Raw genomic sequence first — 26607 nt, 5'->3', positions numbered from 1 at the left:
CTGCCATTCAGTCAGCTTGTTGGTGACTACCTCTCTCTGCATCTACATCAGGGCAAGATTTTTAATATGAAGCAATAAAGACTCTTATCTTTTCTTTTTGTAACAGTATGAAATTCAGTGGAGGAGATTTATCAAAACCTGTCCAGAGGAAAAGTTGCCTTTTCAAAAATGAAAGAAGCAATCTGATTGGTTGCTATGAGCAACTCAGCAACTTCCTCTGGACCGGCTTTGATAAATCTCCCCCATTGTATTTGGAAAAATCTAATATTTGGAAGCAGCCTTAACCCCTTAAGGACTCAGCCCATTTTGGCCTTAAGGACTCAGACAATTTAATTTTTACGTTTTCATTTTTTCCTCCTCGCCTTCTAAAAATCATAACTCTTTTATATTTCCATCCACAGACTAGTATGAGGGCTTGTTTTTTGCGCGACCAGTTGTCCTTTGTAATGACATCACTCATTATATCATAAAATGTATGGCGCAACCAAAAAACACTATTTTTGTGGGGAAATTAAAACGAAAAACGCAATTTTGCTAATTTTGGAAGGTTTTGTTTTCACGCCGTACAATTTATGGTAAAAATGACGTGTGTTCTTTATTCTGAGGGTCAATACGATTAAAATGATACCCATTATTATATACTTTTATATTATTGTTGTGCTTAAAAAAAATCACAAACTTTTTAACCAAATTAGTACGTTTATAATCCCTTTATTTTGATGACCTCTAACTTTTTTATTTTTCCGTATAAGTGGCGGTATGGGGGCTCATTTTTTGCGCCATGATCTGTACTTTTTTTTGATACCACATTTGCATATAAAAAACTTTTAATACATTTTTTATAATTTTTTTTTTAATAAAATGTATTAAAAAAGTAGGAATTTTGGACTTTTTAAATTTTTTTTCGTTCACGCCGTTCACCGTACGGGATCATTAACATTTTATTTTAATAGTTCGGACATTTACGCACGCGGCGATACCAAATATGTCTATAAAAAATGTTTTTTACGCTTTTTGGGGGTAAAATAGGAAAAAACGGACGTTTTACTTTTTTATTGGGGGAGGGGATTTTTCACTTTTTTTTTTACTTTTACTTTTACATTTTTTTACATTTTTTTTTACACTTGAATAGTCCCCATAGGGGACTATTCATAGCAATACCATGATTGCTAATACTGATCTGTTCTATGTATAGGACATAGAACAGATCAGTATTATCGGTCATCTACTGCTCTGGTCTGCTCGATCACAGACCAGAGCAGGAGACGCCGGGAGCCGCACGGAGGAAGGAGAGGGGACCTCCGTGCGGCGTTATGAATGATCGGATCCCCGCAGCAGCGCTGCGGGCGATCCGATCGTTCATTTTAATCGCGAACTGCCGCAGATGCCGGGATCTGTATTGATCCCGGCACCTGAGGGGTTAATGGCGGACGCCCGCGAGATCGCGGGCGTCGGCCATTGCCGGCGGGTCCCTGGCTGCGATCAGCAGCCGGGATCAGCCGCGCATGACACGGGCATCGCTCCGATGCCCGCGGTTATGCTTAGGACGTAAATGTACGTCCTGGTGCGTTAAGTACCGCCTCACCAGGACGTACATTTACGTCCTGCGTCCTTAAGGGGTTAAAGAAGAAGTATCATGGACCAAGTCACAATTTTTTTTATATCATGTGAAAGTGCATCAGCTCACCATTCTGACAATCTGCTCCTCATGTATCTCACCCTCTCCCTTCTCCTGCAATCCCCTCTGAAAGATCGGTACTTCCTGGTCCATGGAGGTCCCTGACTTCCTGTCTCCCATAATGCCTTTCAGTTCATCACAGAAGTAGCCCAGCCTAGACCAGTGCTTCCTAACCAGGGTGCCTCCAACTGTTGTGAAACTACAACTCCCAGCATGCCTGGGAGTTTTAATTTTGCAACAGCTGAAGGCACCCTGGTTGGGATACACTGACCTAGACACTGATCACTTTCCTAACAGCAGGCTCAGTGTTTCCCCTCCCCCTGCTTCTATTCTCAGGACATCATTCTTTCAGACTGACCTGCTGTCAGATTGTGATCAGTGCAGGGGAGAGCAGGGATCTCCCCCTCCCCCTCTGCTTCTTCTCGGGACATTGGAACATCGTTCTTGTTCTTATAAACAGTGAGCTGGCTGTCAGATGCTTCCCTGCCGAGGAGATGAAGACACGTGCTCAGCTCACTGGGGCTTCTATGATTGGCTGAAGCTGCACATGGGAGGTGCCCTTGCCGTGCACAGAGCTGGCTAAGCTGCAGAACTATGGGAAATTGTGACATCACGGCCCCCAGCATAATGCAGCTCAATGGGGGGTCGCAAGTCATCAGAACAGGGAGCTGCTGAACTTCCTCTCTGAACAAAGAAGCTTGAAAAACAGGTTTTACATACAAGATGGGTTAAGTCAGTGATTTACAAAGTGATATAACTTTTGCTTCTGCATTTAAAACACAATACTTTTTCTACATGGGACTTCTCCTTTAAGGCTTGTTCACATGGGTGAATTTGATTGCGAACTCGCACCATGGTTCCTGCCACGGGCTCTTCGTGGCAGATTTTCGGCAGCGGAATATCCGCCGCAGGCCCCATTTGCTTTGATTTTGTGCAGCCATAGATCTGCCGCAGAGAGCTCGTCCCGAATCAAACTCTAAGTGGGAAACACGCTGCATGTTCACAATCAAATCCACCTGTGTGAACAAGCCCTAATAGTATATTTAACAGTTTGGCTTGATTCTGCGGACACAACATTCTTTCAAACCTTCCCACAAAATGTACTTCCATGCTGGAGAAATGCATGCTATTTAATACTGAAAAATGCCTATTAGACAAAGGCCCTGATTTACTAAGAGTGTTAAGTAGTTTTCTTTGTGCGTTTTAATTCCCTACAATTTTTTTCCCACGGTATTTACTAAGGTTTCCCTACATTTTGCACTTTTCCCTACATTTTGCTTTTTTATTTTTATTTTTTTTTACACATCCGCTGATCTGTCTGGTTTTCCTCAGCACAAATTCACCAAATTTTCTGTGGAAACCTTAGTAAATATGTAGAGTTTTTGTGAAAATGTCAGGGACACGCCCCTTTTTCGGGTTTTCTTATTAAAACTTTTTTTTTCAATTCTGGTGCAGACAGAATTTCTGGCGCACAACCCAACAAGGCATGTCGGATTTACAATAGTAAATCAGGGCCAAAGTCTGTGTGGAAGTATTGGGCAGCTCATAAACCAGTAAATAAGAATGTATGTAATAACAGTGGCTATAAAGTATTTGTTTAGCCCCATTATTACTCTTATTACTGTTATTTTGTTAGGCTTATGTATTGTTAAGCTAATGCATTAAATGGAACTTCTCATCAGAATTTAGTGTATATAACCAATGAAAGTGCATTATAGCTATTATTTTTAGCTTTCCTACCATGTCTTGTAGGGTATATTTAATTATCCAAAATGACAAAATTATAGTTTTATTCTTGCCCTGGGTAGTCATCGGGAGAAGCGGGCTACTTAGAAGCCTTCATCACTTCTGCAGAGTGCGATTACAGGCTTAGTGCTGTGACTAGGTATGTCCTGCGCCCAATGGCTACTTGGGGCTAGTTTGCTTACGGCAATTATAAATAAAACTGTTGTTTTACGCATTTTGATAACTAAAACTATCCTCTAAGACATGTAGTGAAGTTTACAATGCACTCCCAGTGGTTATATACATTAAATTCTGATGACCGGTTCCCTTTAAATTATATCTTTTGGGATATACTAATGTATAAAGATATACGAGATAATCTACAGCTACAGGTCAGAGAGTTCAGAAGTTGCCCCTGAAAGTCCTAATAATTCATATTAGAATATAGAGCCATGGCTGATGGATATCTCACATAACACAGTGAGGCATATTTTGTTCCTTCTGTAGATGTTAATCTTCAATATGACCATTATTATGGGAATGAGAGATAAGAAGAATAGTGCACCTACCCTCGGCAGAGCACTGGTTGTAGACCTAGTTGCAGTAATAGACTGAACAGTGTTAAAAGACAAAGCTGAGGCTAGTATAACAAAAAGCCCATTGTTGCTGTAATTCGCTCTGATGCTCGTGTTTCCCTTTCAATAGAGAATTTTCATTTTGAAAAGGTCATACTGCCCCACCAGCCTTTCACGAAAACCATATTACTAATGTTCTCTCACTGTTAAAAATGTATGAAGAACAGAAGTGGAGTCTTCATAGGAAACTGGAACAAATACTCTGTCTCCTCACATAGACTGTAGTGTTGGTTTACCCTAATAGACAGTTTTTCTTACATTATCTAACCATTTCGGAAGAACAATACATGGTTGGCCTCATTCATTGTATGTGTGGAGGGTGCTTGGCCGCAGGAAAAACTATCCAAAATGCAGTCTTTTAAAGAGATTATCAAAGTCTCCTCTCCACATGGTAGATGATATTTACACTGGAGTTCTCACCGATGGGACATCCTCTGATCACTAGAACTTTGATCCAAAGCTTTCTGTTCCCGAGGCGTTTGAATAGAGTGTGGGTCCTGCATGCCCACTGCTGCTCCATTTAGAACCTATGGGACTTATGAAAAAAACTGAGTGCAGTAAACTCCAGGAGGCTAAGGAACGCCATTCTAGTCATTTATGGGGTCGCAAGCAGTCAAACATATTTTGTGAATAAGTGATAAATGATTTTATGGGGTAGCTTTGAAAGTTGTAACCAAACAGACCAGACCAGAGCCTGTTAATGTGGCTCACGTGGAACCTGTGGATAAAAGGTGGGATGGGTGGGGAGTCTGTTTTATTATTTAGTAATGTATATGTAAAATATTTTTCTCAAAGAGACTGGATTATTGGGAGAATAGTGAACTTAAATAAGTTTTCTACAAAACTATGATTATTTAAATAAAGTTTAAAATTATAAACAAATATTGCATTTAAACTCAGCAAAAATAATCGAGTGATTATCAATTATCCATTATCCTAAGACAATAAATAAAGCTTGCTTCTGTTTGCCTGGGAAGGACCAGAGTTTATGCAGTAGCATGGCAGGATAGCTAAGGGAAAGGAAAGACCCTATTATATTAGGTGATTATTGGCCAAACAGCCTTCTGTGTAATTTGGCGAGCGATCATCTGATGAATGAGTAAACAATCGTTCGTCGACTGATTGGACAGTTCTGACCTGCTGTGAAATCATTAGCCACACCTCTCCCCATGTTATAGTGGACATTCATCTAATTGCAGGAAAAGACCACAAAAATGATCCAGCAATTGTTTGTGTGGCCCGACCCGAGTGATTTATAGGGCATCATCTGGCCATCTAAAGGGGCCCTTATTCTCAGCTTGTTAGGATTACAAAAGTAGTTTTGAAAGTAGGAATGGACTCCTTCTGTCCAGGGACCATCCCATCATTACAGATTAAGAGTAGCATCAATATGGGGGCACATGGAAGCAAATGTTGATAAGGTTACTTACTTTATAAAAGGCTATTAACAGCATCTCAGGATGTTTGCTATGAAAATGATTCATGGAAATCCACTTTAAGATTAGCAACCAGTGCCAGGCAGCTGTATCCAAGTCTAATAAAATAATAGACTGCATCAAAAGAGGGATTGATGCTCATTGCATTACAAACCGTTCACCAGACCACACACACACTGCTGAATACAAATGTTGGCACCTGTATGGAAGAACAAGACTGAACTAGTAGGTGTAGGGAACACGCTGCAGCCATAAGACAGTTTGTCAGACTTTGGGTTATTCAATTTGGAAACAAGATAGCTTATGAATGGTCTGATCACAATGTACAGAAATATGAATAGATAGTTTAGAAGAATCTTCTATGTTTACAAGAAAGTAAGTTTCACCATTATTACAGATAGAGACTCATTATTGTAAGAGCAGTAAGACTATGGAACTCTCTGCCACTCAGTGCTGAATGGTTGATGGTAGAAGAAGTTAAGGAGGACCCTGAATGCCTTTCTTGTATGTACTCAATTACCGCAGAGGAGACATTGCTCATATGATTTATTCATATTTGGATTAGGCAGGAATTTATCCTAACTGATTTTCCCTTTTTCTGTATCAACATTGTAGGGCCATAGGCTATCCTTAGACGGGTATCCCAGGATTGTAAGTTTTTGCATATCTATAGGATTAGCAACTAGCTCATTGGTGGGGTCTGGCCACTAGGACTAACATTGATTATGAGAACAAAGGTTTCTTGTCCCCTGAGGGAATAGAAATGCAGCGGTCACGCTGCCACTGATGGACGAGTTGTCACCTATCCTAGGGATAAGCAATAACTGGGATAACTCCTTTACTGTACCTTGTAACTTTATCTTTAACAGTGCATGTAACATTCTTGTTTTAAAAGTCTAACTTATAAGCTAATAGTTCTATTACAATATAGGGGCAGATTTATTGAAACGGACATTGTAAAGTTAGAAGTCTTTAAGGCTGTCTATTACGTCTCCTTTTTTTTTACTTAATTTGTTCCAGAATTTTGCAGCATAAATTTATTGTGTTGCATCTCAAGTCACAAAAATCCCATAAACCACATACCTTTACAGTGGGGTCATGCCCTACTATCAGACAAGGTGGAAAAGGTGTGTAATACTCATAAAATAAAGGTAAATAAGGTACATGGCATCAACACCCAAATTTTGGTACAAATTGCTGCTGAATTTTTGCATATTTGCAATAGAAAATCTCCATAGTCTTTCCTGGTAGGGTTTATTAAACATGTGGAACAATTTTCACGTGGATTGTTGTTTCCAGAAAAAGCAACCAACAGGAAGAGAACTGTTATCTATAAAGACATTTCTGGACACATGCTCAGCAACATTCTTGTCTAGACATTCGAGAACTGCTTGCCCTCCTGCTGCCCTGTGGCTTATTATTATGGGTCACTGTGAGTTCCTCTCTGTACTTTATCCAAAGCAGAATGGGAATAACACTCGGTCCCTTTCCATCACTCATCAGAACATTAATTGTTAGGACATGCGTAGTAACATTGCATTACTGTAATTCTTTACTGTGACCTCACCAGCTAATATGGAAGGAGCAGGTTATAGAGATGACATATTACAGATACACGTCTACTATTTTATAACCCTCTAGACTGATTTTTTTCTATACAAATTTAGGGTACATTCACACATACAGGATGTGCTGCAGATTTGATGCTGTGTTCAACCATTTAGTTACATTAATATCTGTGTCAGACCCTGTATGTGTGAATGTACCCTTAGGCTATGTTTTCAGGCATATTTAATTTGTTAAAATTGCAACCGCAAAATTGCATCTGCATTTTTCATCATTGATGTGCTCTATGCAAGTCTATGGGAAAGTGTTTGTCTGTGCATGCCACTTATTTACGTGGCTGCAAAAATGTGTCCGCATATTTTACATATTGTGTGCACAACCACTTTCCCATAGACTGACATACAGCACATTAATGGTAAAAATGTGTCCGCATATTTTACATATTGTGTGCACAACCACTTTCCCATAGACTGGCATACAGCACATTAATGGTAAAAATGTGTTTGCATATTTTACATATTGTGTGCACAACCACTTTCCCATAGACTGGCATACAGCACATTAATGGTAAAAATGTGTCCGCATATTTTACATATTGTGTGCACAACCACTTTCCCATAGACTGGCATACAGCACATTAATGGTAATAATGTGTCCGCATATTTTACATATTGTGTGCACAACCACTTTCCCATAGACTGACATACAGCACATTAATGATAAAAATGTGTCCGCATATTTTACATATTGTGTGCACAACCACTTTCCCATAGACTGACATACAGCACATTAATGATAAAAATGTGTCCGCATATTTTACATATTGTGTGCACAACCACTTTCCCATAGACTGGCATACAGCACATTAATGGTAAAAATGTGTCCGCATATTTTACATATTGTGTGCACAACCACTTTCCCATAGACTGGCATACAGCACATTAATGGTAATAATGTGTCCGCATATTTTACATATTATGTGCATAACCACTTTCCCATAGACTGGCATACAGCACATTAATGGTAAAAATGTGTTTGCATATTTTACATATTGTGTGCACAACCACTTTCCCATAGACTGGCATACAGCACATTAATGGTAATAATGTGTCCGCATATTTTACATATTGTGTGCACAACCACTTTCCCATAGACTGGCATACAGCACATTAATGGTAATAATGTGTCCGCATATTTTACATATTGTGTGCACAACCACTTTCCCATAGACTGGCATACAGCACATTAATGGTAATAATGTGTCCGCATATTTTACATATTGTGTGCACAACCACTTTCCCATAGACTGGCATACAGCACATTAATGGTAAAAATGTGTCCGCATATTTTACATATTGTGTGCACAACCACTTTCCCATAGACTGGCATACAGCACATTAATGGTAATAATGTGGACGCATATTTTACATATTGTGTGCACAACCACTTTCCCATAGACTGGCATACAGCACATTAATGGTAAAAATGTGGACGCATATTTTTCATATTGTGTGCACAACCACTTTCCCATAGACTTGCATACAGCACATTAATGGTAATAATGTGTCCGCATATTTTACATATTGTGTGCACAACCACTTTCCCATAGACTGGCATACAGCACATTAATGGTAATAATGTGTCCGCATATTTTACATATTGTGTGCACAACCACTTTCCCATAGACTTGCATACAGCACATTAATGGTAATAATGTGGACGCATTTGTACAGATTAAATACACCTAAAAAACAAAAACCTTGCCTAAGCCTTTCTTTTGGATAGTAGATATAACTGAAGCCAAGTTCTACTGCAATACTGCAGGTAATGCATACACTGTCTCAATTCAAGATGTTTTGTGAAACTTTAATTTGTCCTTACCCCCTGAAAGGATGTATGATGCTTTGACTGAATTAGTTCCCTGGGTGAAATATAAAAATAAATAATGCACCAAGGTAAAAATGTTGCATTGCTTCAAAACTCTGTAGTTATGTCTCACAGGTATGGGAATAGTTACAGGTGTGGTCTGATTAGACACTGGGTCTTCCATAAAGTACTTCACCTATTTTCCTATAACAGGGTTTGAGGTGGTATGCCTCTTGGCAAGAGATTGTTTACTGCTAGACATGCCTCTTTGATGCACTGGAATATACAGGGTAGGCCATTTATATGGATACACCTCAATAAAATAGGAATGGTTGGTGATATTAACTTCCTGTTTGTGGCACATTAGTATATGTGAGGGGGGAAACTTTTCAAGATGGGTGGTGACCATGGCGGCCATTTTTAAGTCGGCCATTTTGAATCCAACTTTTGTTTTTTCAATAGGAAGAGGGTCATGTGACACATCAAACTTATTGGGAATTTCACAAGAAAAACAATGATGTGCCCCCCTTAGACTTTTTTTTTATCTTTGGGTTGATCTGAAGGCAATTGTCTATGCTGTGAAGATACGAGATGTGCAGCACCTGAAACTACGGATACTGGAAGCCTGTGCTAGCATTTCTCCTGCAGTGTTGCAATCAGTGTGTGAAGAGTGGGAGAAGAGTTTTGCATTGACAATCCAACACAATGGGCAGCACATTGAACACATTTTATAAGTGGTCAGAAACTTGTAAATAACTCATGAAAGAATAAAGTTACATTAAAACCAAACACATCATTGTTTTTCTTGTGAAATTCCCAATAAGTTTGATGTGTCACATGACCCTCTTCCTATTGAAAAAACTAAAGTTGGATTAAAAATGTCCGACTTCAAAATGGCCGCCATGGTCACCACCCATCTTGAAAAGTTTCCCCCCTCACATATACTAATGTGCCACAAACAGGAAGTTAATATCACCAACCATTCCCATTTTATTAAGGTGTATCCATATAAATGGCCCACCCTGTATTCTGCCCAGTTGACAGACTTTAAGAGTAGGTGCATCATTGGCCATCTTCTAAGCAGTCATTACATAAGGGCACTCACCCACACACACTGCAAACAGGCTTTGGGCAAATGGAAATTTGGCTTTACAGGTTCTGCTATTTACAGCCAGTCACAGTCAGAAACCTGGACTGTTACTGTACCGTCTTTGAGCTGATGCCAGGAGGATGTGATATTGTGTGGGAAGTATCCTGGGAGAGCACGGATGCTGGATCCACTGAGCTACATTTACTGAGCAACACTCACGTGATGATTGTAAATCTTATGCCTATAAAACTGGGTCTTTTATCACTTGGCTACACGTGTCTCCAACACTTCACTGGACATGAGACTCTCGGATAGTAGGGATATTTTTCACTGTGCATTGACTCAGTATTCTTCTTATGCAATCTAATCCCTATATTCTCTAAGACTGGCATTTCACATGCCGACAAGCAATTCCCTGCCAGTGCAGGAGTTTACTGGATTTATCAAGAAGTGCAATCTCGGGCACCTTCGCCAGCTCTGATTGTAGTAAATTTAGTGTACGGGACGATCATATTCCCTTCACACAAAGCGAATTTACCTCACTAGCAAGCCAGCACAAACTCAAAAAATTGCCTCATTTTTGGGAAAAAATATTCCTTCCTTAAGTGTATTCATGTCCATTTACATGTGAACTGAATAAAGATTGACAGTTTATGGGATGTACACTTTTGTTTTCTAATAATTCACATTAACATCATGTGGATAGCCATAGATGTTTAGCTTAGGAAGCTGACTGCTGACAGTCTTCTATATTTCAGATACGATCTGTTTGGAGCCAGGTAGATGCAACCAGCTGCAGGGGGAAGGGTTGTTCACAATGAGCGGCAGTTTAACACTTAATGACGAATGACTGCTCAGTGCCTGAGATCCAGGCATGAACAGTCAAGCGGCAGAATCATTGATCAATGTTATCCTATTGAATAACATTGATCAATGTAAATGATCAGTGTGTGCAGTGCTATGGGGGCTATAACATTGCAAAAAAAAAAGTGATTTTTTTTTTTAATAAAGATCATTTAACCCCGTCCCTAATAAAAGTAGGAATCACCCCCCTTTTCCCATTAAAAAAAGTGTAAATAAAAATAAACATATGTGGTATCGCCGCATGTGGAAATGTCCAAATTATAAAAATATATCGTTAATTAAATCGCTCGGTGAATGGCATATGCGCAACAAAATTCCAAAATAGCGTATTTTTGGTCACTTTTTATATCATGAAAAAATTAATAAAAAGCTATCAAAAAGTCTGATCAATACAAAAATGGTACCGATAAAAACTTCAGATCAGGGTGCAAAAAATGAGCCCTTATACTGCCCGGTACGTGGAAAAATAAAAAAGTTATAGGGGTCAGAAGATGACAATTTTAAACTTATACATTTTCCTGCATGTAGTTATGATTTTTTCCAGAAGTACGACAAAATCAAACCTATATAAGTAGGGTATCATTTTAACCGTATGGACCTACAGAATAAAGAGAACATGTCATTTGTAGCGAAAAATCTACTGCGTAGAAACGGAAGCCCCCAAAATTTACAAAATTGTGTTTTATTCTTCAATTTTGTCTCACAATGATTTTTTTTTTCTATGTTTCGTCATAGATTTTTGGGTAAAAGGACTGATGTCATTACAAAGTAGAATAGGTGGCGCAAAAAATAAGCCATCATATTAGGGCTGGATGGTATACCGGTTCATACCGAATCCCGACATTTTTGTGCTGCACGAATTTTAACCCATACCGCAATACCGGTTGGGCCCCTCCCCCTCGGGAATGAATGAATTAGCTCAGCGCTGTGCTGTCCCCACATCGGGGAACTAATCATATGTTGTCCGCGAGCGCTGTTCTGCCCCCCAATTAATTATCAGCCCAGCGCTGTCCCCATCCCCATCCTCCTGCTTGTTGCGGCCGCCGGCGCAGACACTCTCTCTATACCAGTGGTCTTCAACCTGCGAACCTCCAGATGTTGCAAAACTACAACTCTCAGCATGCATGCTGGGAGTTGTAGTTTTGCAACATCTGGAGGTCGGCAGGTTGAAGACCACTGCTCTATACTGTGTGGTATCCCTATGCCCGGGCTGCAAAAAATTTAACAAAATAAACTTTACCTCCTGTTGGTCAGGTACCGGCCTCATCAGCTTCCTAGGGAATGGAAGGTCGGACAGCCGTCAGCCTATCACCAGCCGCAGCGATGTTCCGCCTCGGCCGCTGATAGGCTGAGCCCACTGTCATGTAAGAAGCCACCCAGAGCTCCTTACATGACAGTGGGCTCAGCCTATCAGCGGCCGAGGCAGAACATTGCTGCGGCCGGTGATAGGCTGACTGCTGTCCGACGTTCCCGTCCGCAGCGTAAGGCCGACGTCGAACCGCCGAAATTTACAAAAATACCGTGATATACACATTTGGTCATACCGCCCAGCCCTATATCATATGGATTTTTAGGTGCAAAATTGGAAGAGTTAGGATTTTTTTTAAAGGTAAGAAGGAAAAAATGAAAGTGCAAAAACAGAAAATTGACAACTGGTCCTTAAGGGGTTAAATGTATTTGGAGGTTAGTACTGTAAAGATTACTGAAGCAATCCTTTAATTGGATCTCCTTGCTTCCCTACTAACTAATCTGTCAACAGGTTGTGAATGAGTCCACTGACATAGGTAGTTTGATGTGGTATGTGTCAGTATTGCCTGCAATACATTTTTGGGGTTTTACCCTCAAAGAATATTGTTCATAGGTAAAGCCATCCCCAAATTCAATTTTTTTTTTTTTGTATTTATAGTAATGATAAAAAAATGCTTGGATGACCAGATATTCCAGGAATATCTCTATAACATTGTTATAGGACGACCTGCTGTTTCTTTTCAGTGGCTGTGCTGTGCCCGCCTAAGCGCCTTGGAGACAACATTTGCTAAGGGCCTTATAACGAGGAACATTTATTGGCCAACTAGGCTGATACTGCCCTGTGTAATGGGATCAGCCATTGTTAGAAGAAATGCACCTTGGCTGATCACATCTTTTAAGCAGGTTAAAAAAAATCCTTGTTCGTTGGCTACAAACCTATTTGTGTAACATGGGATGTGCAGCTGACAATGATGGATGTAAAGAGTTGCATGTAAGTTTGCTGGATGGGTCATGCAGCTCTGCCTGCACAATAATTGAGCCAAGTAATATGCTAATTAAACTAGCGCCAATCTACTTGATGACTGCTGGCATTGGGCACAGGTCTGCCCACTCTTAGTCATGTCTCACTCTCTTCTCCACTGTATGTGACAAGATATGGCGAGCCAGACTCTGAAGCTGAAGCGCCTTCTCTGTTTAGCAGATAGAAATTGTGATTGTGAAGCATCTCCTCTGATATTTACAGTAAAGCTATTGAAAAGAAACAGCAGGTGGTGCTGTACCAACATTATTTCTGGAATCTGTCAATATTCCTTTTTGTGTAATCAGGGCTTATATTATCTGGGCTAGGAGGTGACACAATTTTTAATACCAGAAGTAACTATTAGGTATCCTTAGGATAAGCTGTCAGTGTTTGATCTGTGTCCGAAGACTGTAAACAATGAATGAGCGATGGTGATAAAGTGAAAGCTCCGAGTAGTTGCAAGGGCCAGATTTCCTATTGGCTTCCAAAAAACATAATTTTTTACTATTGTTATTACTGTTTCCATACATCTGTAGAATATGCCAAGATCATAGCCCCTGTTATTATATCCAGTGTATGTAATGGGGAGAGATGGCTAGATAGCCCCCTCCCACCCCTGTAGGCCTCCATCGGAAAACTGTAACATCTGTTATAACATCATTCGTCTATGCAGCGAGGCCGTCTGGATGAGAAATGGGCCCAGACTTCAGTGTATGAGATCAGCCCTAGGGAAGCTTTTTGTAGAATAGCATATATTACAGAAGAAGTGCTCTACACCTTTTCTTCTAGTACAGCCATATGAAAAAGTGTACAACCAATGTTAAAAGAGGTAATCCGCTGCTCAGCGTTTGGAACAAAGTGTTCCAAACGCTGGAGCCGGGAGCTTGTGGCATCATAGCCCCACCCCCTCATGATGTCATACCCCCTCAATGCAAGTCTATAGGAGGGGGCGTGACAGCCGTCATGCCCCCTCCCATAGACCTGCATTGAGGGGGTGGGGCGCAACGTCATGAGGGGGTGGGTCTATGACACCAGTAGCTCCCGGTGTGAGGTGTTTTTTTGCGCCCCGTAGATCTATGCTTCCGCTCCTCCCCCAGCTCTCCGAACATTTCTGAAGCTAGAACTGGGGGAGGGCAGAGCAAGGGGAGAGAGAAGGTCCACGCCCCCTCCCTCATCTCCCCTCCCTGAGCTCGGCTGGACGCAGATCTCTACGGCACGCCCCCTCCCTGAGGACATAGATCTCCACGGCAGGTCCCTCCCTCATTTCCCCGAGCTGAGGACATAGAGCAGTGCTCCCAATGAGCTCTATGTGTAAAGGGGACATACTGCACGGGCTAAAGGGGACATACTGCACAGGCTAAAGGGGGACATACTGCAGGGGCTAAAGGAGGACATACTGCACGGGCTAAAGGGGGACATACTGCACGGGCTAAAGGGGGACATACTGTATCGGCTAAATGTCCCCCTTTAGCCCGTGCAGTATGTCCCCCTTTACACATAGAGCTCATTGGGAGCACTGCTCTACGTCCTCAGCTTGGGGAGATGAGGGAGGGACCTGCCGTGGAGATTTACGTCCTCAGCTCGGGGAGATGAGGGAGGGACCTGCCGTGGAGATTTACGTCCTCAGCTCGGGGAGATGAGGGAGGGACCTGCCGTGGAGATTTACGTCCTCAGCTCGGGGAGATGAGGGAGGGACCTGCCGTGGAGATTTACGTCCCTAGCTCGGGGAGATGAGGGAGGGACCTGCCGTGGCGATCTATGTCCTCAGGGAGGGGGCTTGGCCGTAGAGATCTGCGTCCAGCCGAGCTCAGGGAGGGGAGATGAGGGAGGGGCGTGTACTTCTCTCTCCCCTTGCTCTGCCCTCCCCCAGTTCTAGCTTCGGAAATGTTCGGAGAGCTGGGGTAGGAGCGGACGCATGGATGTACGGGGGCGCAAAAAACCACCTCACACCGGCTCTAGTGTTCGGAACAGTGTGTTCCAAACGCTGAGTAGCGGAGTACCCCTTTAAATTATTCACACGTCTCAAGACAAACCTGTCTTAACAATAAGCAAACAAAACCTATTGTTTTTCACTATTTCCATGCGTGATGGGTTCTTTTGTCTGGCCAGGGGTCAGAAAACGGCATCTGCACACATTTATACATTTGTCAGTTTTTTTCAGTTAAATTGTTTAATATATCTGGAGGGGAAGTCCATATGCTCTCTTTGTCTGAAGTTTATTCCAACTTTAGTAGTGTGTTGACTGAATGAAGAGGGCAAGTAAAAGTCAGGTGCTGCTAATCAAGAGATTTTCCGTGCGGACATTCCGACGTGTGAACATGGCCTAAGAAGGTCACTTCTAATTGAGATTTTTTCCAGGTTTTCAGACTATTGGGTGATGGATAATGGCTAATTGACTATTTTAGATTGTTACTTTTCAGATTATGATTCTAAAATGTTTTACAGCAGCTTAAAACTTGTATCAATAGGTACAGTTTATTTCATTGATTTGTGTTTGAAGCTGCTGAATTTACTCATATATTTTATCTTTTAGGTCTATAAAGGTGAATTTCAACTTCCGGACTTTCTGAAAGAGATGCCCCAGGTACAATTTACTTTTACACAATTTTACGCCCAAATTAGCTGTTTTCAGTTTTGTATTAAAGTATTGTGCTAAAAGTGTACCTACCGATCATGAACAAAAGATATGTATACATCAGCTGACCTGGAAATGCCAGCTCTATTAGGAGAATCTGGAATCTAAATAAGTTATAAATAGTTTATGTAGAACAGAGCTAGATTTTGAATTTGGTTTTGATTCTTCAGGCCAAATTGTCAGATTATCCTGCTTAATACTACAAGCCTTTTCTATATATACATATTTTACTTAATTAACGTGTTTCTCATTTGTTAAGCAGACTTACATACATAAAAAAATATAATAAAGATATAAAGCAACGACACTCACCTTGTTTATTGCAAACTAGTCATCGGAATACACAAACAGACGATGATCATGAGTGCTGCAGCTTTATATATGTATTATGTTCTTCATGATTGTTCTGGATACCGATGGTGCACCACCTCTGATTTATAGCCAGCTGCATTTAAAGGGGTACTCCGGTTAAATTATTATAATTTTTTTTAATCAGCTGATGCCAGAAAGTTAAACAGATTTGTAAATTACTTCTATTAAAAATTCTTTTAAAGGACAACTGCAGCGCAATATTTACTTATCCCCTATCTACAAGATAGGATATAAGTGTTTGATCGCGGGGGGTCCGACTGCTGGGACCCCCCACAATCTCCTTTACGGGGCCGCGGCTGTGCCGTGGCTCTCCCGTGCAGGGTACGTGCGTGCTGCAGCATGACGTTGCGGCCGGCATGCCTACTCCATATATCTCTATGAGAGAGGCGGGGAGGCAGTGTTCGTGGCTCCCCCATAGAACTGTATGGGGACAGGAAGGAGACGGGGCGTCACCGTCGCCCTCTAGGTCGACGCTACGCGCCTTAGCGCTCACTATGAGCGCTAATGGCAGCGCCCCATTAGGGAGATCTCGGGGGGTCCCAGCGGTCGGACCCCCCGTGATCAAACACTTATCCACTATCTTGTAGATAGGGGATAAGTGTATATTGCGCTGCAGTTGTCCTTTAATCCTTCCAGTACTTAGTGGCTGTATACTACAGAGGAAATTCTTTTCTTTTTGGATTTCTTTTCTGTCACCAGCACAGTGCTCTCTGCTGACTCTGCTGTCCATTTTAGGAACTGTCCAGAGCAGCATATGTTTGCAATGGCTATTTTCTCCTGCTCTGGATAGTTCCTAAAATGTTCAATGGGTATTTTGGAGAGTATTTTTTTTATGAATATTTCTCTCCAGGCAGGTGGAAAACTTCCACTGCCATTTTCAAGCCAAGTTCTGATGCACAACACTTCCCATGGTTGGCATGAATTATTGCCTGAACAATCTCGTCAAGAGTAGGAACAAAAGCACCTTTCTACATTAACTCTCAGTGTACCTATGTCAGCAGGTGGCAACACTTCATAATAACACTGGTATTAGTGCTATGGGCCAGTTCTGCAACGTATCACAGTCATTGGTTAAGCATCACGAACATAAAGAAACAAAGCACAGAGCATTGACCAGTCTGTAGCATCAGGAATCTTTATTCAGATCCTCCAGGTATCCATGTGCAGGGGGAGAGCGGACGGTAGGTGAGACTTCGGGGAACGACCGTGTCACGCGTTAGCGCTTCCTCAGGCCTGAGGAAGCGCTAACGTGTGACACAGTCGCTCAGCCAGTCATTGGCTTAGGTTGGAGCACACAGCACTGACCAGAACTGCTTTCTTTGAGGGGTAGATGGGAGTAGAAGACACCCATTCATGTCCTAATTGGAGAGTGGAGCCTTGTATTACGATATGAATAGGCAGCACTGTGACAGGAAGCAGATAAAATGTAGACTTAGTGCTATGTAAAAAAATTCTAGTCTTGTCTTTGAGTCTCGAGTCTCTGATCTATAATATCCTAAGATGTAATATGTCAAGCTTATCTTATTCTATGATAATTCAGGACGGCCCATTACGTTGTTCTAAACTTGCCAAGTGCATGATGCCAAATGGCGTCACTGCTGTTATTTCTTCGTGATAAGCTTTATATTTATACAAAAATGCTATTGCCAAACTTAACTAATGTCCAGGAAGCTGTCATCTGAGTGACTGTTTGTTTGTAAGGTCCTCACATTGGACAGCTTTTTGGATGATCTTGGATTCTTTCTCCGCACATTGTTCCCGATTCTTTCTCGGGAACAATGTGGTCACCATTATTTTCAATTAACTAAATAGTTTTGTTAACCAGGAAAGAAATTTACCATTTTATTAACTATAAAACTAGAAGTGAAGGCATCCACTATAATAGGTTAAAAGCTTACTCAGTGCTTGCTATAAACCATACGCTGACCCTTCAAATGCTTGTGTAAAGTTCCAGCAGTGAATAATTTTCAATTCTGGCAGAAGTAGTTTCTAAAAATTCCTGAAGACAAACTAAACAAATCCAAACCCCCCCTTGTACTGGGAGTTGTAGCCTGTGAAACGTAGTATGTTTCACTCCTATTGTATGCAGTCGGAGCAGCCATTAGAAATATAAGGTGCACGCCATGGAGGTTCACATTAAGTTCAGTGTTTATTTCATCCTCATATAACAAAGTGCGATATTTCTGAGGCCTGTGGAAAGGAGGCGAGAGGCCTCAGAAACGTCACACTTTGTTATGAGGATGAAATAAACACTGTACTTAATGTGAACCTCCATGTGTGCTGCGATCCTTTCCTATAGTTTATAAATCGGCTATTTCTTTCTTTCAAATCTTTAAAGGGGATGCCTGATCGTGGGAGTCCTGCTGCTGGGGATCTTGCACGCGGCACCCCGTTTGTAATCAGTCCCCGGAGCGTGTTCGCTCCAGGTCTGACTACCGACGACCACAAGGCCAGCGGCGTGTGACGTCATGCCTCCGCCCCCGTGTGACGTCACGCTCCGCCCCTCAATGCAAGCCTACGGGAGGGGGCGTGAGAGCTATCACACCCGTAGGCTTGCATTGAGGGGCGGAGCGTGACGTCACATGGGGGCGGAGGCGTGACGTCACACGCCGCCGGCCTTCTGGTCGTCGGTAATCAGACCCGGAGCGAACACGCTCCGGGGACTGATTACAAACGGGGTGCCGGGTGCAAGATCCCGGGGGTCCACAGCCGCGGGACTCCCACGATCAGGCATCTTTGTCTAAGCACCGGAGAACCCCTTTAAAACTGTTATGCCTTTAGTAGACACGGTTTTAGATATGGCAGATCCATGTTGTAACCTCAAGACACATTTAGTTAAAATGGTTATCCAGGAATAGAAAAACAGAGCTGCTTTCTTTCAAAAACCGCTCCCAGTCTGTCTCCTGGTTGGGTGTGGTTCTGCAGCTCAGTTACATTAAAGTGAATGGAGCCAAGTTGTAAAACCACACCCAACCTGGAGACAGAAGGGGAGCAGTTTTTGAAAGAAATTAGCTGTGTTTTTCTATTCCTGGTTAACCCCTTTAAGTTATTAACTGAATCGTGGACAAATTCCTAAAAATCAGGGCATGACACAAAACACGTCTGCAATGTGCTTGTGTGGTGTGTCATAGAAAAAATCAGTTTGAGCCGTGTTCCATCTCAGGCAATGGGTAGCAAAATCTGTTAAAGCAGGTCTGTAGCAGAAAATATGCAAATGTAAATGTACCCTAAATATATATTCCCATGCGCAGCACTTCCAGGTGCTGGGGTCGACAAGAGACATTGCCGCTTAGCCAATCACTGACCGCAGCCTTGTCCTGACTCAGCCAGTATTTGGTTAAGCAACAATGTTTCATGCTGACCCCAGCACCAGGAAGTTCTGTGCAATAGGACCAAGCACTGTGGTAATGGAGCTTGTGCTGGAGCGAGGAAGGCAATTTATTTTTATAAGGCATATTTATAAAAAAAAATAAAAAATAGTGGTTTCATACAAAGGCATTTTTTTTTCAGTGAAAGGTTTTTTTTTGTTTTTGTTTTTTTTTTTTATAGATTTTCTAAAACTGTCTAAGACACAAACAATCTTATTTGCCAATAGGCAACTAACCATAGTGCAGCTTTTCAAAATCTGTAGCTGCAGATTTCGCTGTGGTTCATTAGAGTTTCCATGGAAAAACAATACATTCCATTGCAGAATTCTGCAACAAATCCATAGCATATTAATATCATAATGGCCATTATGAAGATTTAGAGGCGTGCACACAGAAATTCAGGGCGGCAGTGCAGCAGCCTCCTGTTGTCTTTGGAGGGCTTCTGCTGCGCTATGCACACTACTGAATTTCCACGCCACAGAAATTTAAAGGGATACTCCAAAGGATAGGGGATAAGATGTCTCACCGCGGGGGTCCCGCCGCTGGGGACCCCCGCAATCTTGTATTCGCCACCCACCTGTTTGAGCTGCACGCTGCGGTGCCAGCTCACAAACAGCCGGATGGCGGCCACGATGCCAGAGTATCGTGATGTCACGACTCCGTCCCGTGTGATGTCACCCCCCGGCCCCGCTATGCAAGTCTATGGGAGGGGGCGTGACGGCCGTCACGCCTCCTCCCATACACTTGCATAGCGGGGGTGACCTCACACGGGGCGGAGTCGTCCTCAACATATGATGATATCCTTATAGATATAGCTTTTTTTCTAGTTATATGAAATTTTGTCATTTGTCATCCAAGTGTATTCTTACTGGTTCTAATAACATGCATGTTTATGCCTCTTCATACATAAAGAAAATTAATATGGTCTAAAAGACAAACTCTTTGTTCATAGCAACCAATTATAATGCAGCTTGATCCCATTTACTGCTATTGAAAAGAAATTCAAGCTGTGTAGTCATTGGCTGCTATAGGCAATGTTGTTTTTTTTTTTTTTCGGTTTTCTTTTATTCCAGATTTTTTTTCTAATGTTCTTGTGTGTGTTAAAAGGAAAAGGGATCCCGTTTTTCTTTTTAGCAGCAGGAAGTGCAGATTTTAAAGGTTAGAAAGAGGCTGAATGTAGGTTTAAAAGGTTCTGTAATAAAAATGAAACAATTACTTATCTTTCACGTATAAAGGTTGCAGTATTCATATGAAGTCCATTGTGTGTTTTTGTGTATAGTACAGTTTTCTATTTCTGCCTGAAGATGATAAAAATTATATTGTATTTATTAGAGAAACTCTCTTGATATTAGTGCAGGGTGCATATAAATATCAGCGGCTCCTTATAACTATAGAGGAGATTGCGGTGCAGTTTAGTTGTGTTCTGGTGTCTTTGCTTATACCTTTCTATTCTAGTTGTAAGAAAACTGGTTCTTTAGGGCATTTGTCTCTTATTCTAATTGGAGCTTTTCAGCTAAGAAAATAGAAAGAACCAATATGGTGTTTTTGTATTCTAGCCAAAGAAGACACGGGAAGGAAATTCCTGAGGCAAGATGATATCTTCTTGGACTATTGCAGTTAACTTGCTTTGGTTCTGTAATACTCCTCTTGTCTTAATTCATATTGTGGCTGGAACTTCTGCATGTCTTTATTCCGTCTATCCTTCTATTTTAAGGGGCTAAGATTGGGTGGGGAAATGCATATGCTTCCTGTCCTCCACTTACAGAATTCTTTTTGCTTTTTGTAACAACTACTGTTATCTTACTTTTGCGTCATTGTATAGCTGTGTCATTTGACATTTGGAAACTACTGAAATGAAGGCCATGAAAATAGTGAAATACTAAATTTGATGGCAATGAGGACACATTGGGGAGAGATTTGTCAAAAACTGTGCAAAGAAAAAATTGCCCAGTTGACCATAGCAACCAATCTGATTGCTTTTTTAATTTTTCAGATGTCTCTTTAAAAATGAAAGAAGTGATCTGATTGGTATCTATGGGCAACTTTTCTCTGCACATGTTTTGATAAATCTCCCATATTGGTTATCTCTGAAATCTATAAACTTAGTTCAATAGCAGCGTGTGAATATTTCCTAAAAAAACATTTAATGCTTGATTCTAGATGTAGAATGTAGGCCAATATGTCTGGTCATCTGTCTATTAGCACCAGTGTGAAATAAAGACTGTCTGGAGGCAGAGAGGGTAAAATAACCCTGCGTCCAGATGTGAGTTTGTTTTATGCCTCTTGGTAAAACTAGGTTGGTGTACTATTGTGATGTCCGTGACTACCCACAGTCCTGAGGTGCTGTAGACAAGGTGCTGAAGAACATTGTATTGAATTATCGATTAAACCATAATATAGTTAATCATGGCTGCTCTATGCAAATAGTCCAATAAAAGTCTTCCAGGAAGGAGCCTTTTATTCTGAAAAGTTATACAGTTCTTGGCTAGGCTGGACATATTCATACATAACTCTTGGCATGCTGTCATTTTATTGGACAGTGTAGTCATCTGTTCAATATTGGAGGACAATGCAAAGTAACAGAATTAGAAAAGTACAGGGTATGATACATATGTTTCCTATCATCTGACACAGGTGCCTGCTTTAGAATGAATCTATGTTAGAGGCTGTTCACATCACACCTTTGGCTGTATGTAACAGTAACACATTTAGATGTATAAAGGCATTCCGACATATACCTTCACATGCATAGCCACAGGCTTCAGTGGACCAAACTTGTTTTCTTTTCTTTTGGAGCACATAAGGCTAGTCTACTGCCTTTACATATACTTGCATGAAACAGACAAACATAGTCACAAGTAGACTATATGTGGTTGACCTCTGTGGCTGCTCTGTGGGCAAATTGTATTAAGCAGTGAAATACATTTTTCATGGTATCCTAATGTATTGCTACAGCATATATCCCCTTAATTACCTCCTGATGTCTAAACAACGGCAGTCACTAAAGGGCTTTAAGGCAGACTACTGTCTTTAAACAGTGGTAGCCTGATCTCTATCTATGGGTCCCCAGTGTCGAGATCACAGGAGACTAGCTATCAGGATTATGGCCCGGGCCCTGCGCTGACTGCCAGGAGCGAAGAATCCTCAGTTCTGTAAAGCGAACCCATTATAACCTGGGGTCAAAACATAGCCCCCAGCATGTAACAGAAGATTGCCTATTGTAGACTTTTCTCCATGGCAGCTGGGGTCTTTTTCTGAGGGTTCCTAGGCCTGCCTCTATACTATAAATATGTATAATATTGCCTGTCAGTATAATGCTGACAGGCATAATAAACTGCTCTACAGAAGTAGTGCAAGTATAAGAAATCAGAAGATTGCTGGTAAAAGTCCCCTAGTGGTACTAGTTAGAAATATTGTATTATGCATCATGGTATCTTGTATTATTTTCATGGTATCCCAATGTGCCCGCAGCAATGTGACTGTTCTCTTATACTGGCTGGAACTTAGAATTTGTTTGCATATCACACTAACATAAAGAGAGTATCTTTAAAATGTCATAAGAGAGTATCCTTAGCTTTGTACAACTTATTATGGAACTCAATTTTGCAATTCTATATACTATGCTTTAGCCGGTGTATGCATGCATTGTATAATGCACAACAAATGAGATAAACTGTATGGACTGATAGGACTCCTCTGTGCTCTGTCCTGTCTTATAGTACTCCTCTGAGATCTCTCCTGTCCTATCAGACAGGAGAGAGCACAGATGAGCTCTATCAGACAGGAGAGAGCACAGAGGAGTGCTATCAGATAGGAGAGAGTACAGAGGAATGCTATCAGACAGGAGAGAGCACATAGGAGTGCTATCAGACAGGAGAGAGCACATAGGAGTGCTATCAAACAGGAGAGAGCACATAGGAGTGCTATCAGACAGGAGAGAGCACATAGGAGTGCTATCAGACAGGAGAGAGCACATAGGAGTGCTATCAGACAGGAGAGAGCACATAGGAGTGCTATCAGACAGGAGAGAGCACAGAGGAGTGCTATCAGACAGGAGAGAGCACAGAGGAGTGCTATCAGACAGGAGAGAGCACAGAGGAGTCCTATCAGACAGGAGAGAGCAAAGAGCAGTCCTTTTAGACAGGAGAGAGCACAGAGGAGTTCTATCAGACAGGAGAGAGCACAGAGGAGTTCTATCAGACAGGAGAGAGCACAGAGGAGTACTATCAGACAGGGTAGAGCACAGAGGAGTGCTATAAGACTGGAGAGAGCACAGAGGAGTGCTATCAGACAGGAGAGAGCACAGAGGAGTGCTATCAGACAGGAGAGAGCACAGAGGAGTCCTATCAGACAGGAGAGAGCAAAGAGCAGTCCTTTTAGACAGGAGAGAGCACAGAGGAGTCCTATCAGACAGGAGAGAGCACAGAGGAGTGCTATCAGACAGGAGAGAGCACAGAGGAGTGCTATCAGACAGGAGAGAGCACAGAAGAGTACGATCAGACAGGAGAGAGCACAGAGGAGTGTTATCAGACAGGAAAGAGCACAGAGAAATTCTAGCCCACCCTCACTTACTGGGCTTTGTCCATGCCTGTGCTTCAGCTTGGTCAAAGCTATGATTTTATAATCAATACTTTCTATAAAATGGAAATAACATTTTCTCATAAAATACATTAACCTTTCTAATATTTTGAAATGTTTTGAAAGGTTAATGTTCCATGACTGGTGACTGAGACAGACTATGTGTGGGCCAGTCAAGTTCTTCCACCCTTAACTCATCCAACCATGCCATTATGGACCTTTCTTTATGAACTAGGGCACAGTCATGCTGGAACAGAAAAAGGCGCTTCCAAACAGGATTAGAAAAACATAGCTGATTTCTTCCATAAAGAGAAATTCTTGACCTCTGTGCGTATGTATTGCAGCTTACAGTAGGTTTCGTAAAGGACGAAAGCAGCTATGCTTTTCTAATCCTGGATAACTTCATCAAGGTCTACCTTTAATGGAAGTAAGGGTTCTAGGCCAGCCCCTGAAAAGCAACCCAATAGCAATATATATCCTCCACCAAACTTTACAGTTGGTTAAAGGCATTCAAGCAAGTGTTGTTCTTCTAATATTCCCCAAACCCAGATTGCCAGAAAGAGAAGTGTGAGCATCACTCCACAGTTCATGGTTCTACTGTGTGGCATTGGGATTTACACCACTCTGTTCAATGTCTGGTATTGTGTTTGGTAGATCTAAGAGGAAAGAAATTTTACCAACTGGCTTCAAACAATGGCATCCTATTATAGTATCACACTACTGGAATTCAGTGAGCTCTTTAGAATGACCCATTCTTTCACATATGTTGGAAAAGACAGACTGCATCGGATGGTGCTGGATTTTATACACCTGTGGTACTGGGACTGAATGAAACACCTGAAGTCAAATATTAAGAGATGTGTCCCAATACCTCCACATGTAGTGTATGAGTACTATCTCTGTTCACTTTCCTATGTAAGCATCAAACCATTTTTACCCTTGGTTTTGGAGTATCCAGGAAGAAAAACTTTTTTTTTAATGCAAAGTACTTATTGATACTAGTTTATTTAAAAAATACAGAAACAACTTATTCCTTCCAACAGTCTTGTGCACCAGCAGCAGTAATATGGTTACTATTGGCTTGTTGTTGCTATTGTGCTTCTAATGCTTATCTCTGCATGCTTTTCTACCATTAACAAATCTAAAGTGTTTGCAAGTAACATAAATCAATTTTATTTTCTTATTTATGTAAACATAATTCCCTTGTGTTTTACAGACTGAAGCAGTAAAGTAGCTGAACTGTACTTGATCAAGGTAAGAGCTCTCTGTGCTGTGTTTTGCTATACATGTGTTTATTCCCTGTGTGTGTATTGGAACGAAACCAAAAAAGGAGGGGAAAAAGCAAATTGCACATAACGTCACACCAAACTCCAAAATTGGGCTGGACAAAATGAGTGGCACCTTTAACTTAATATTTGGTTGCACACCCTTTGGAAAAAGATAACTGAAATCACTCGCTTCCTATAACCATCAATAAGCTTCTTACACCTCTCAGCCGGAATGTTGGACCACTCTTCCTTTGCAAACTGCTCCAGGTCTCTCTTATTGGAAGGGTGCCTTTTCCCATCAGCAATTTTAAGATCTCTCCACAGGTGTTCAATGGGATTTAGATCTGGACTCATTGCTGGCCACTGTAGAACTCTCCAGCGCTTTGTTGCCATCCATTTCTGGGTGCTTTTTGATGTATGTTTGGGATCATTGTCCTGCTGGAAGTCCCAAGATCTTGGACGCAAACCCAGCTTTCTGACATAGGGCTGTACAGTGCGACCCAAAATCCGTTGGTAATCCTCCGATTTCTTGATGCCTTGCACACATTCAAGGCACCCAGTGCCAGAAGCAGCAAAACAACCCCAAAACATCATTGAACCTCCACCATATTTCACTGTAGGTACTGTGTTCTTTTCTTTGTAGGCCTCATTCCCTTTTCGGTAAACAGTAGAATGATGTGCTTTACAAAAAAAGCTCTATCTTTGTCTCATCTGTCCACAAGATGTTTTCCCAGAAGTATTTTGGCTTACTCCAGTTCATTTTGGCAAAATGTAGTCTTGCTTTTTTATGTCTCTGTGTCAGCAGTGGGGTCCTCCTCGGTCTCCTGCCATAGCGTTTCATTTCACTTAAATTTCGATCGATATTTCCTACTGACACTGAGGCTCCCTGAGCTTGCAGGACAGCTTGAATATCTTTGGAACTTGTTTGGGGCTGCTTATCCACCATCCGGACTGTCCTGCGTTGACACCTTTCACCAATTTTTCTCTTCCGTCTACGGCCGGGGAAATTAGCTACAGTGCCATGGGTTGAAAACTTCTTGATAATGTTGCGCACTGTGGACAAAGGCAAATCTAGATCTCTGAAGATGGACTTGTAACCTCGAGATTGTTGATATTTTTCCACAATTTTGGTTCTCAAGTCCTCAGACAGTTCTCTTCTCCTCTTTCTGTTGTCCATGCTTAGTGTGGCACACACAGACGCACAATGCAAAGACTAAGTGAACTTCTCTCCTTTTTTTCTGCTTTCAGGTGTGATTT

General features: G+C 41.6%; 1 protein-coding gene across 2 annotated transcripts in view; it reads left to right on the top strand.

The window, feature by feature from the left end:
• The window catches only part of TPST1 (tyrosylprotein sulfotransferase 1), a 100452-nt gene that overhangs the window by 71516 nt on the left and 2329 nt on the right, over positions 1-26607 (top strand). The window contains exons 4-6 of one of the 2 annotated variants that reach the window (XM_056556527.1): positions 15663-15713; positions 21061-21091; positions 25299-25336. In XM_056556527.1, coding sequence (XP_056412502.1) covers positions 15663-15713; positions 21061-21090 — 81 coding nt within the window. In that variant the 3' untranslated portion in view covers position 21091; positions 25299-25336. The remainder of the gene's footprint in view (positions 1-15662; positions 15714-21060; positions 21092-25298; positions 25337-26607) is intronic. The other variant, XM_056556528.1, reaches the window with a different exon arrangement.

The sequence above is a fragment of the Hyla sarda genome, chromosome 2, assembly GCF_029499605.1.
Source record: "Hyla sarda isolate aHylSar1 chromosome 2, aHylSar1.hap1, whole genome shotgun sequence".
NCBI classification, from domain to species: domain Eukaryota; kingdom Metazoa; phylum Chordata; class Amphibia; order Anura; family Hylidae; genus Hyla; species Hyla sarda.
Note: the sequence above shows the minus strand (reverse complement) of the source record. Positions and strands in the feature narration are given on the sequence as shown.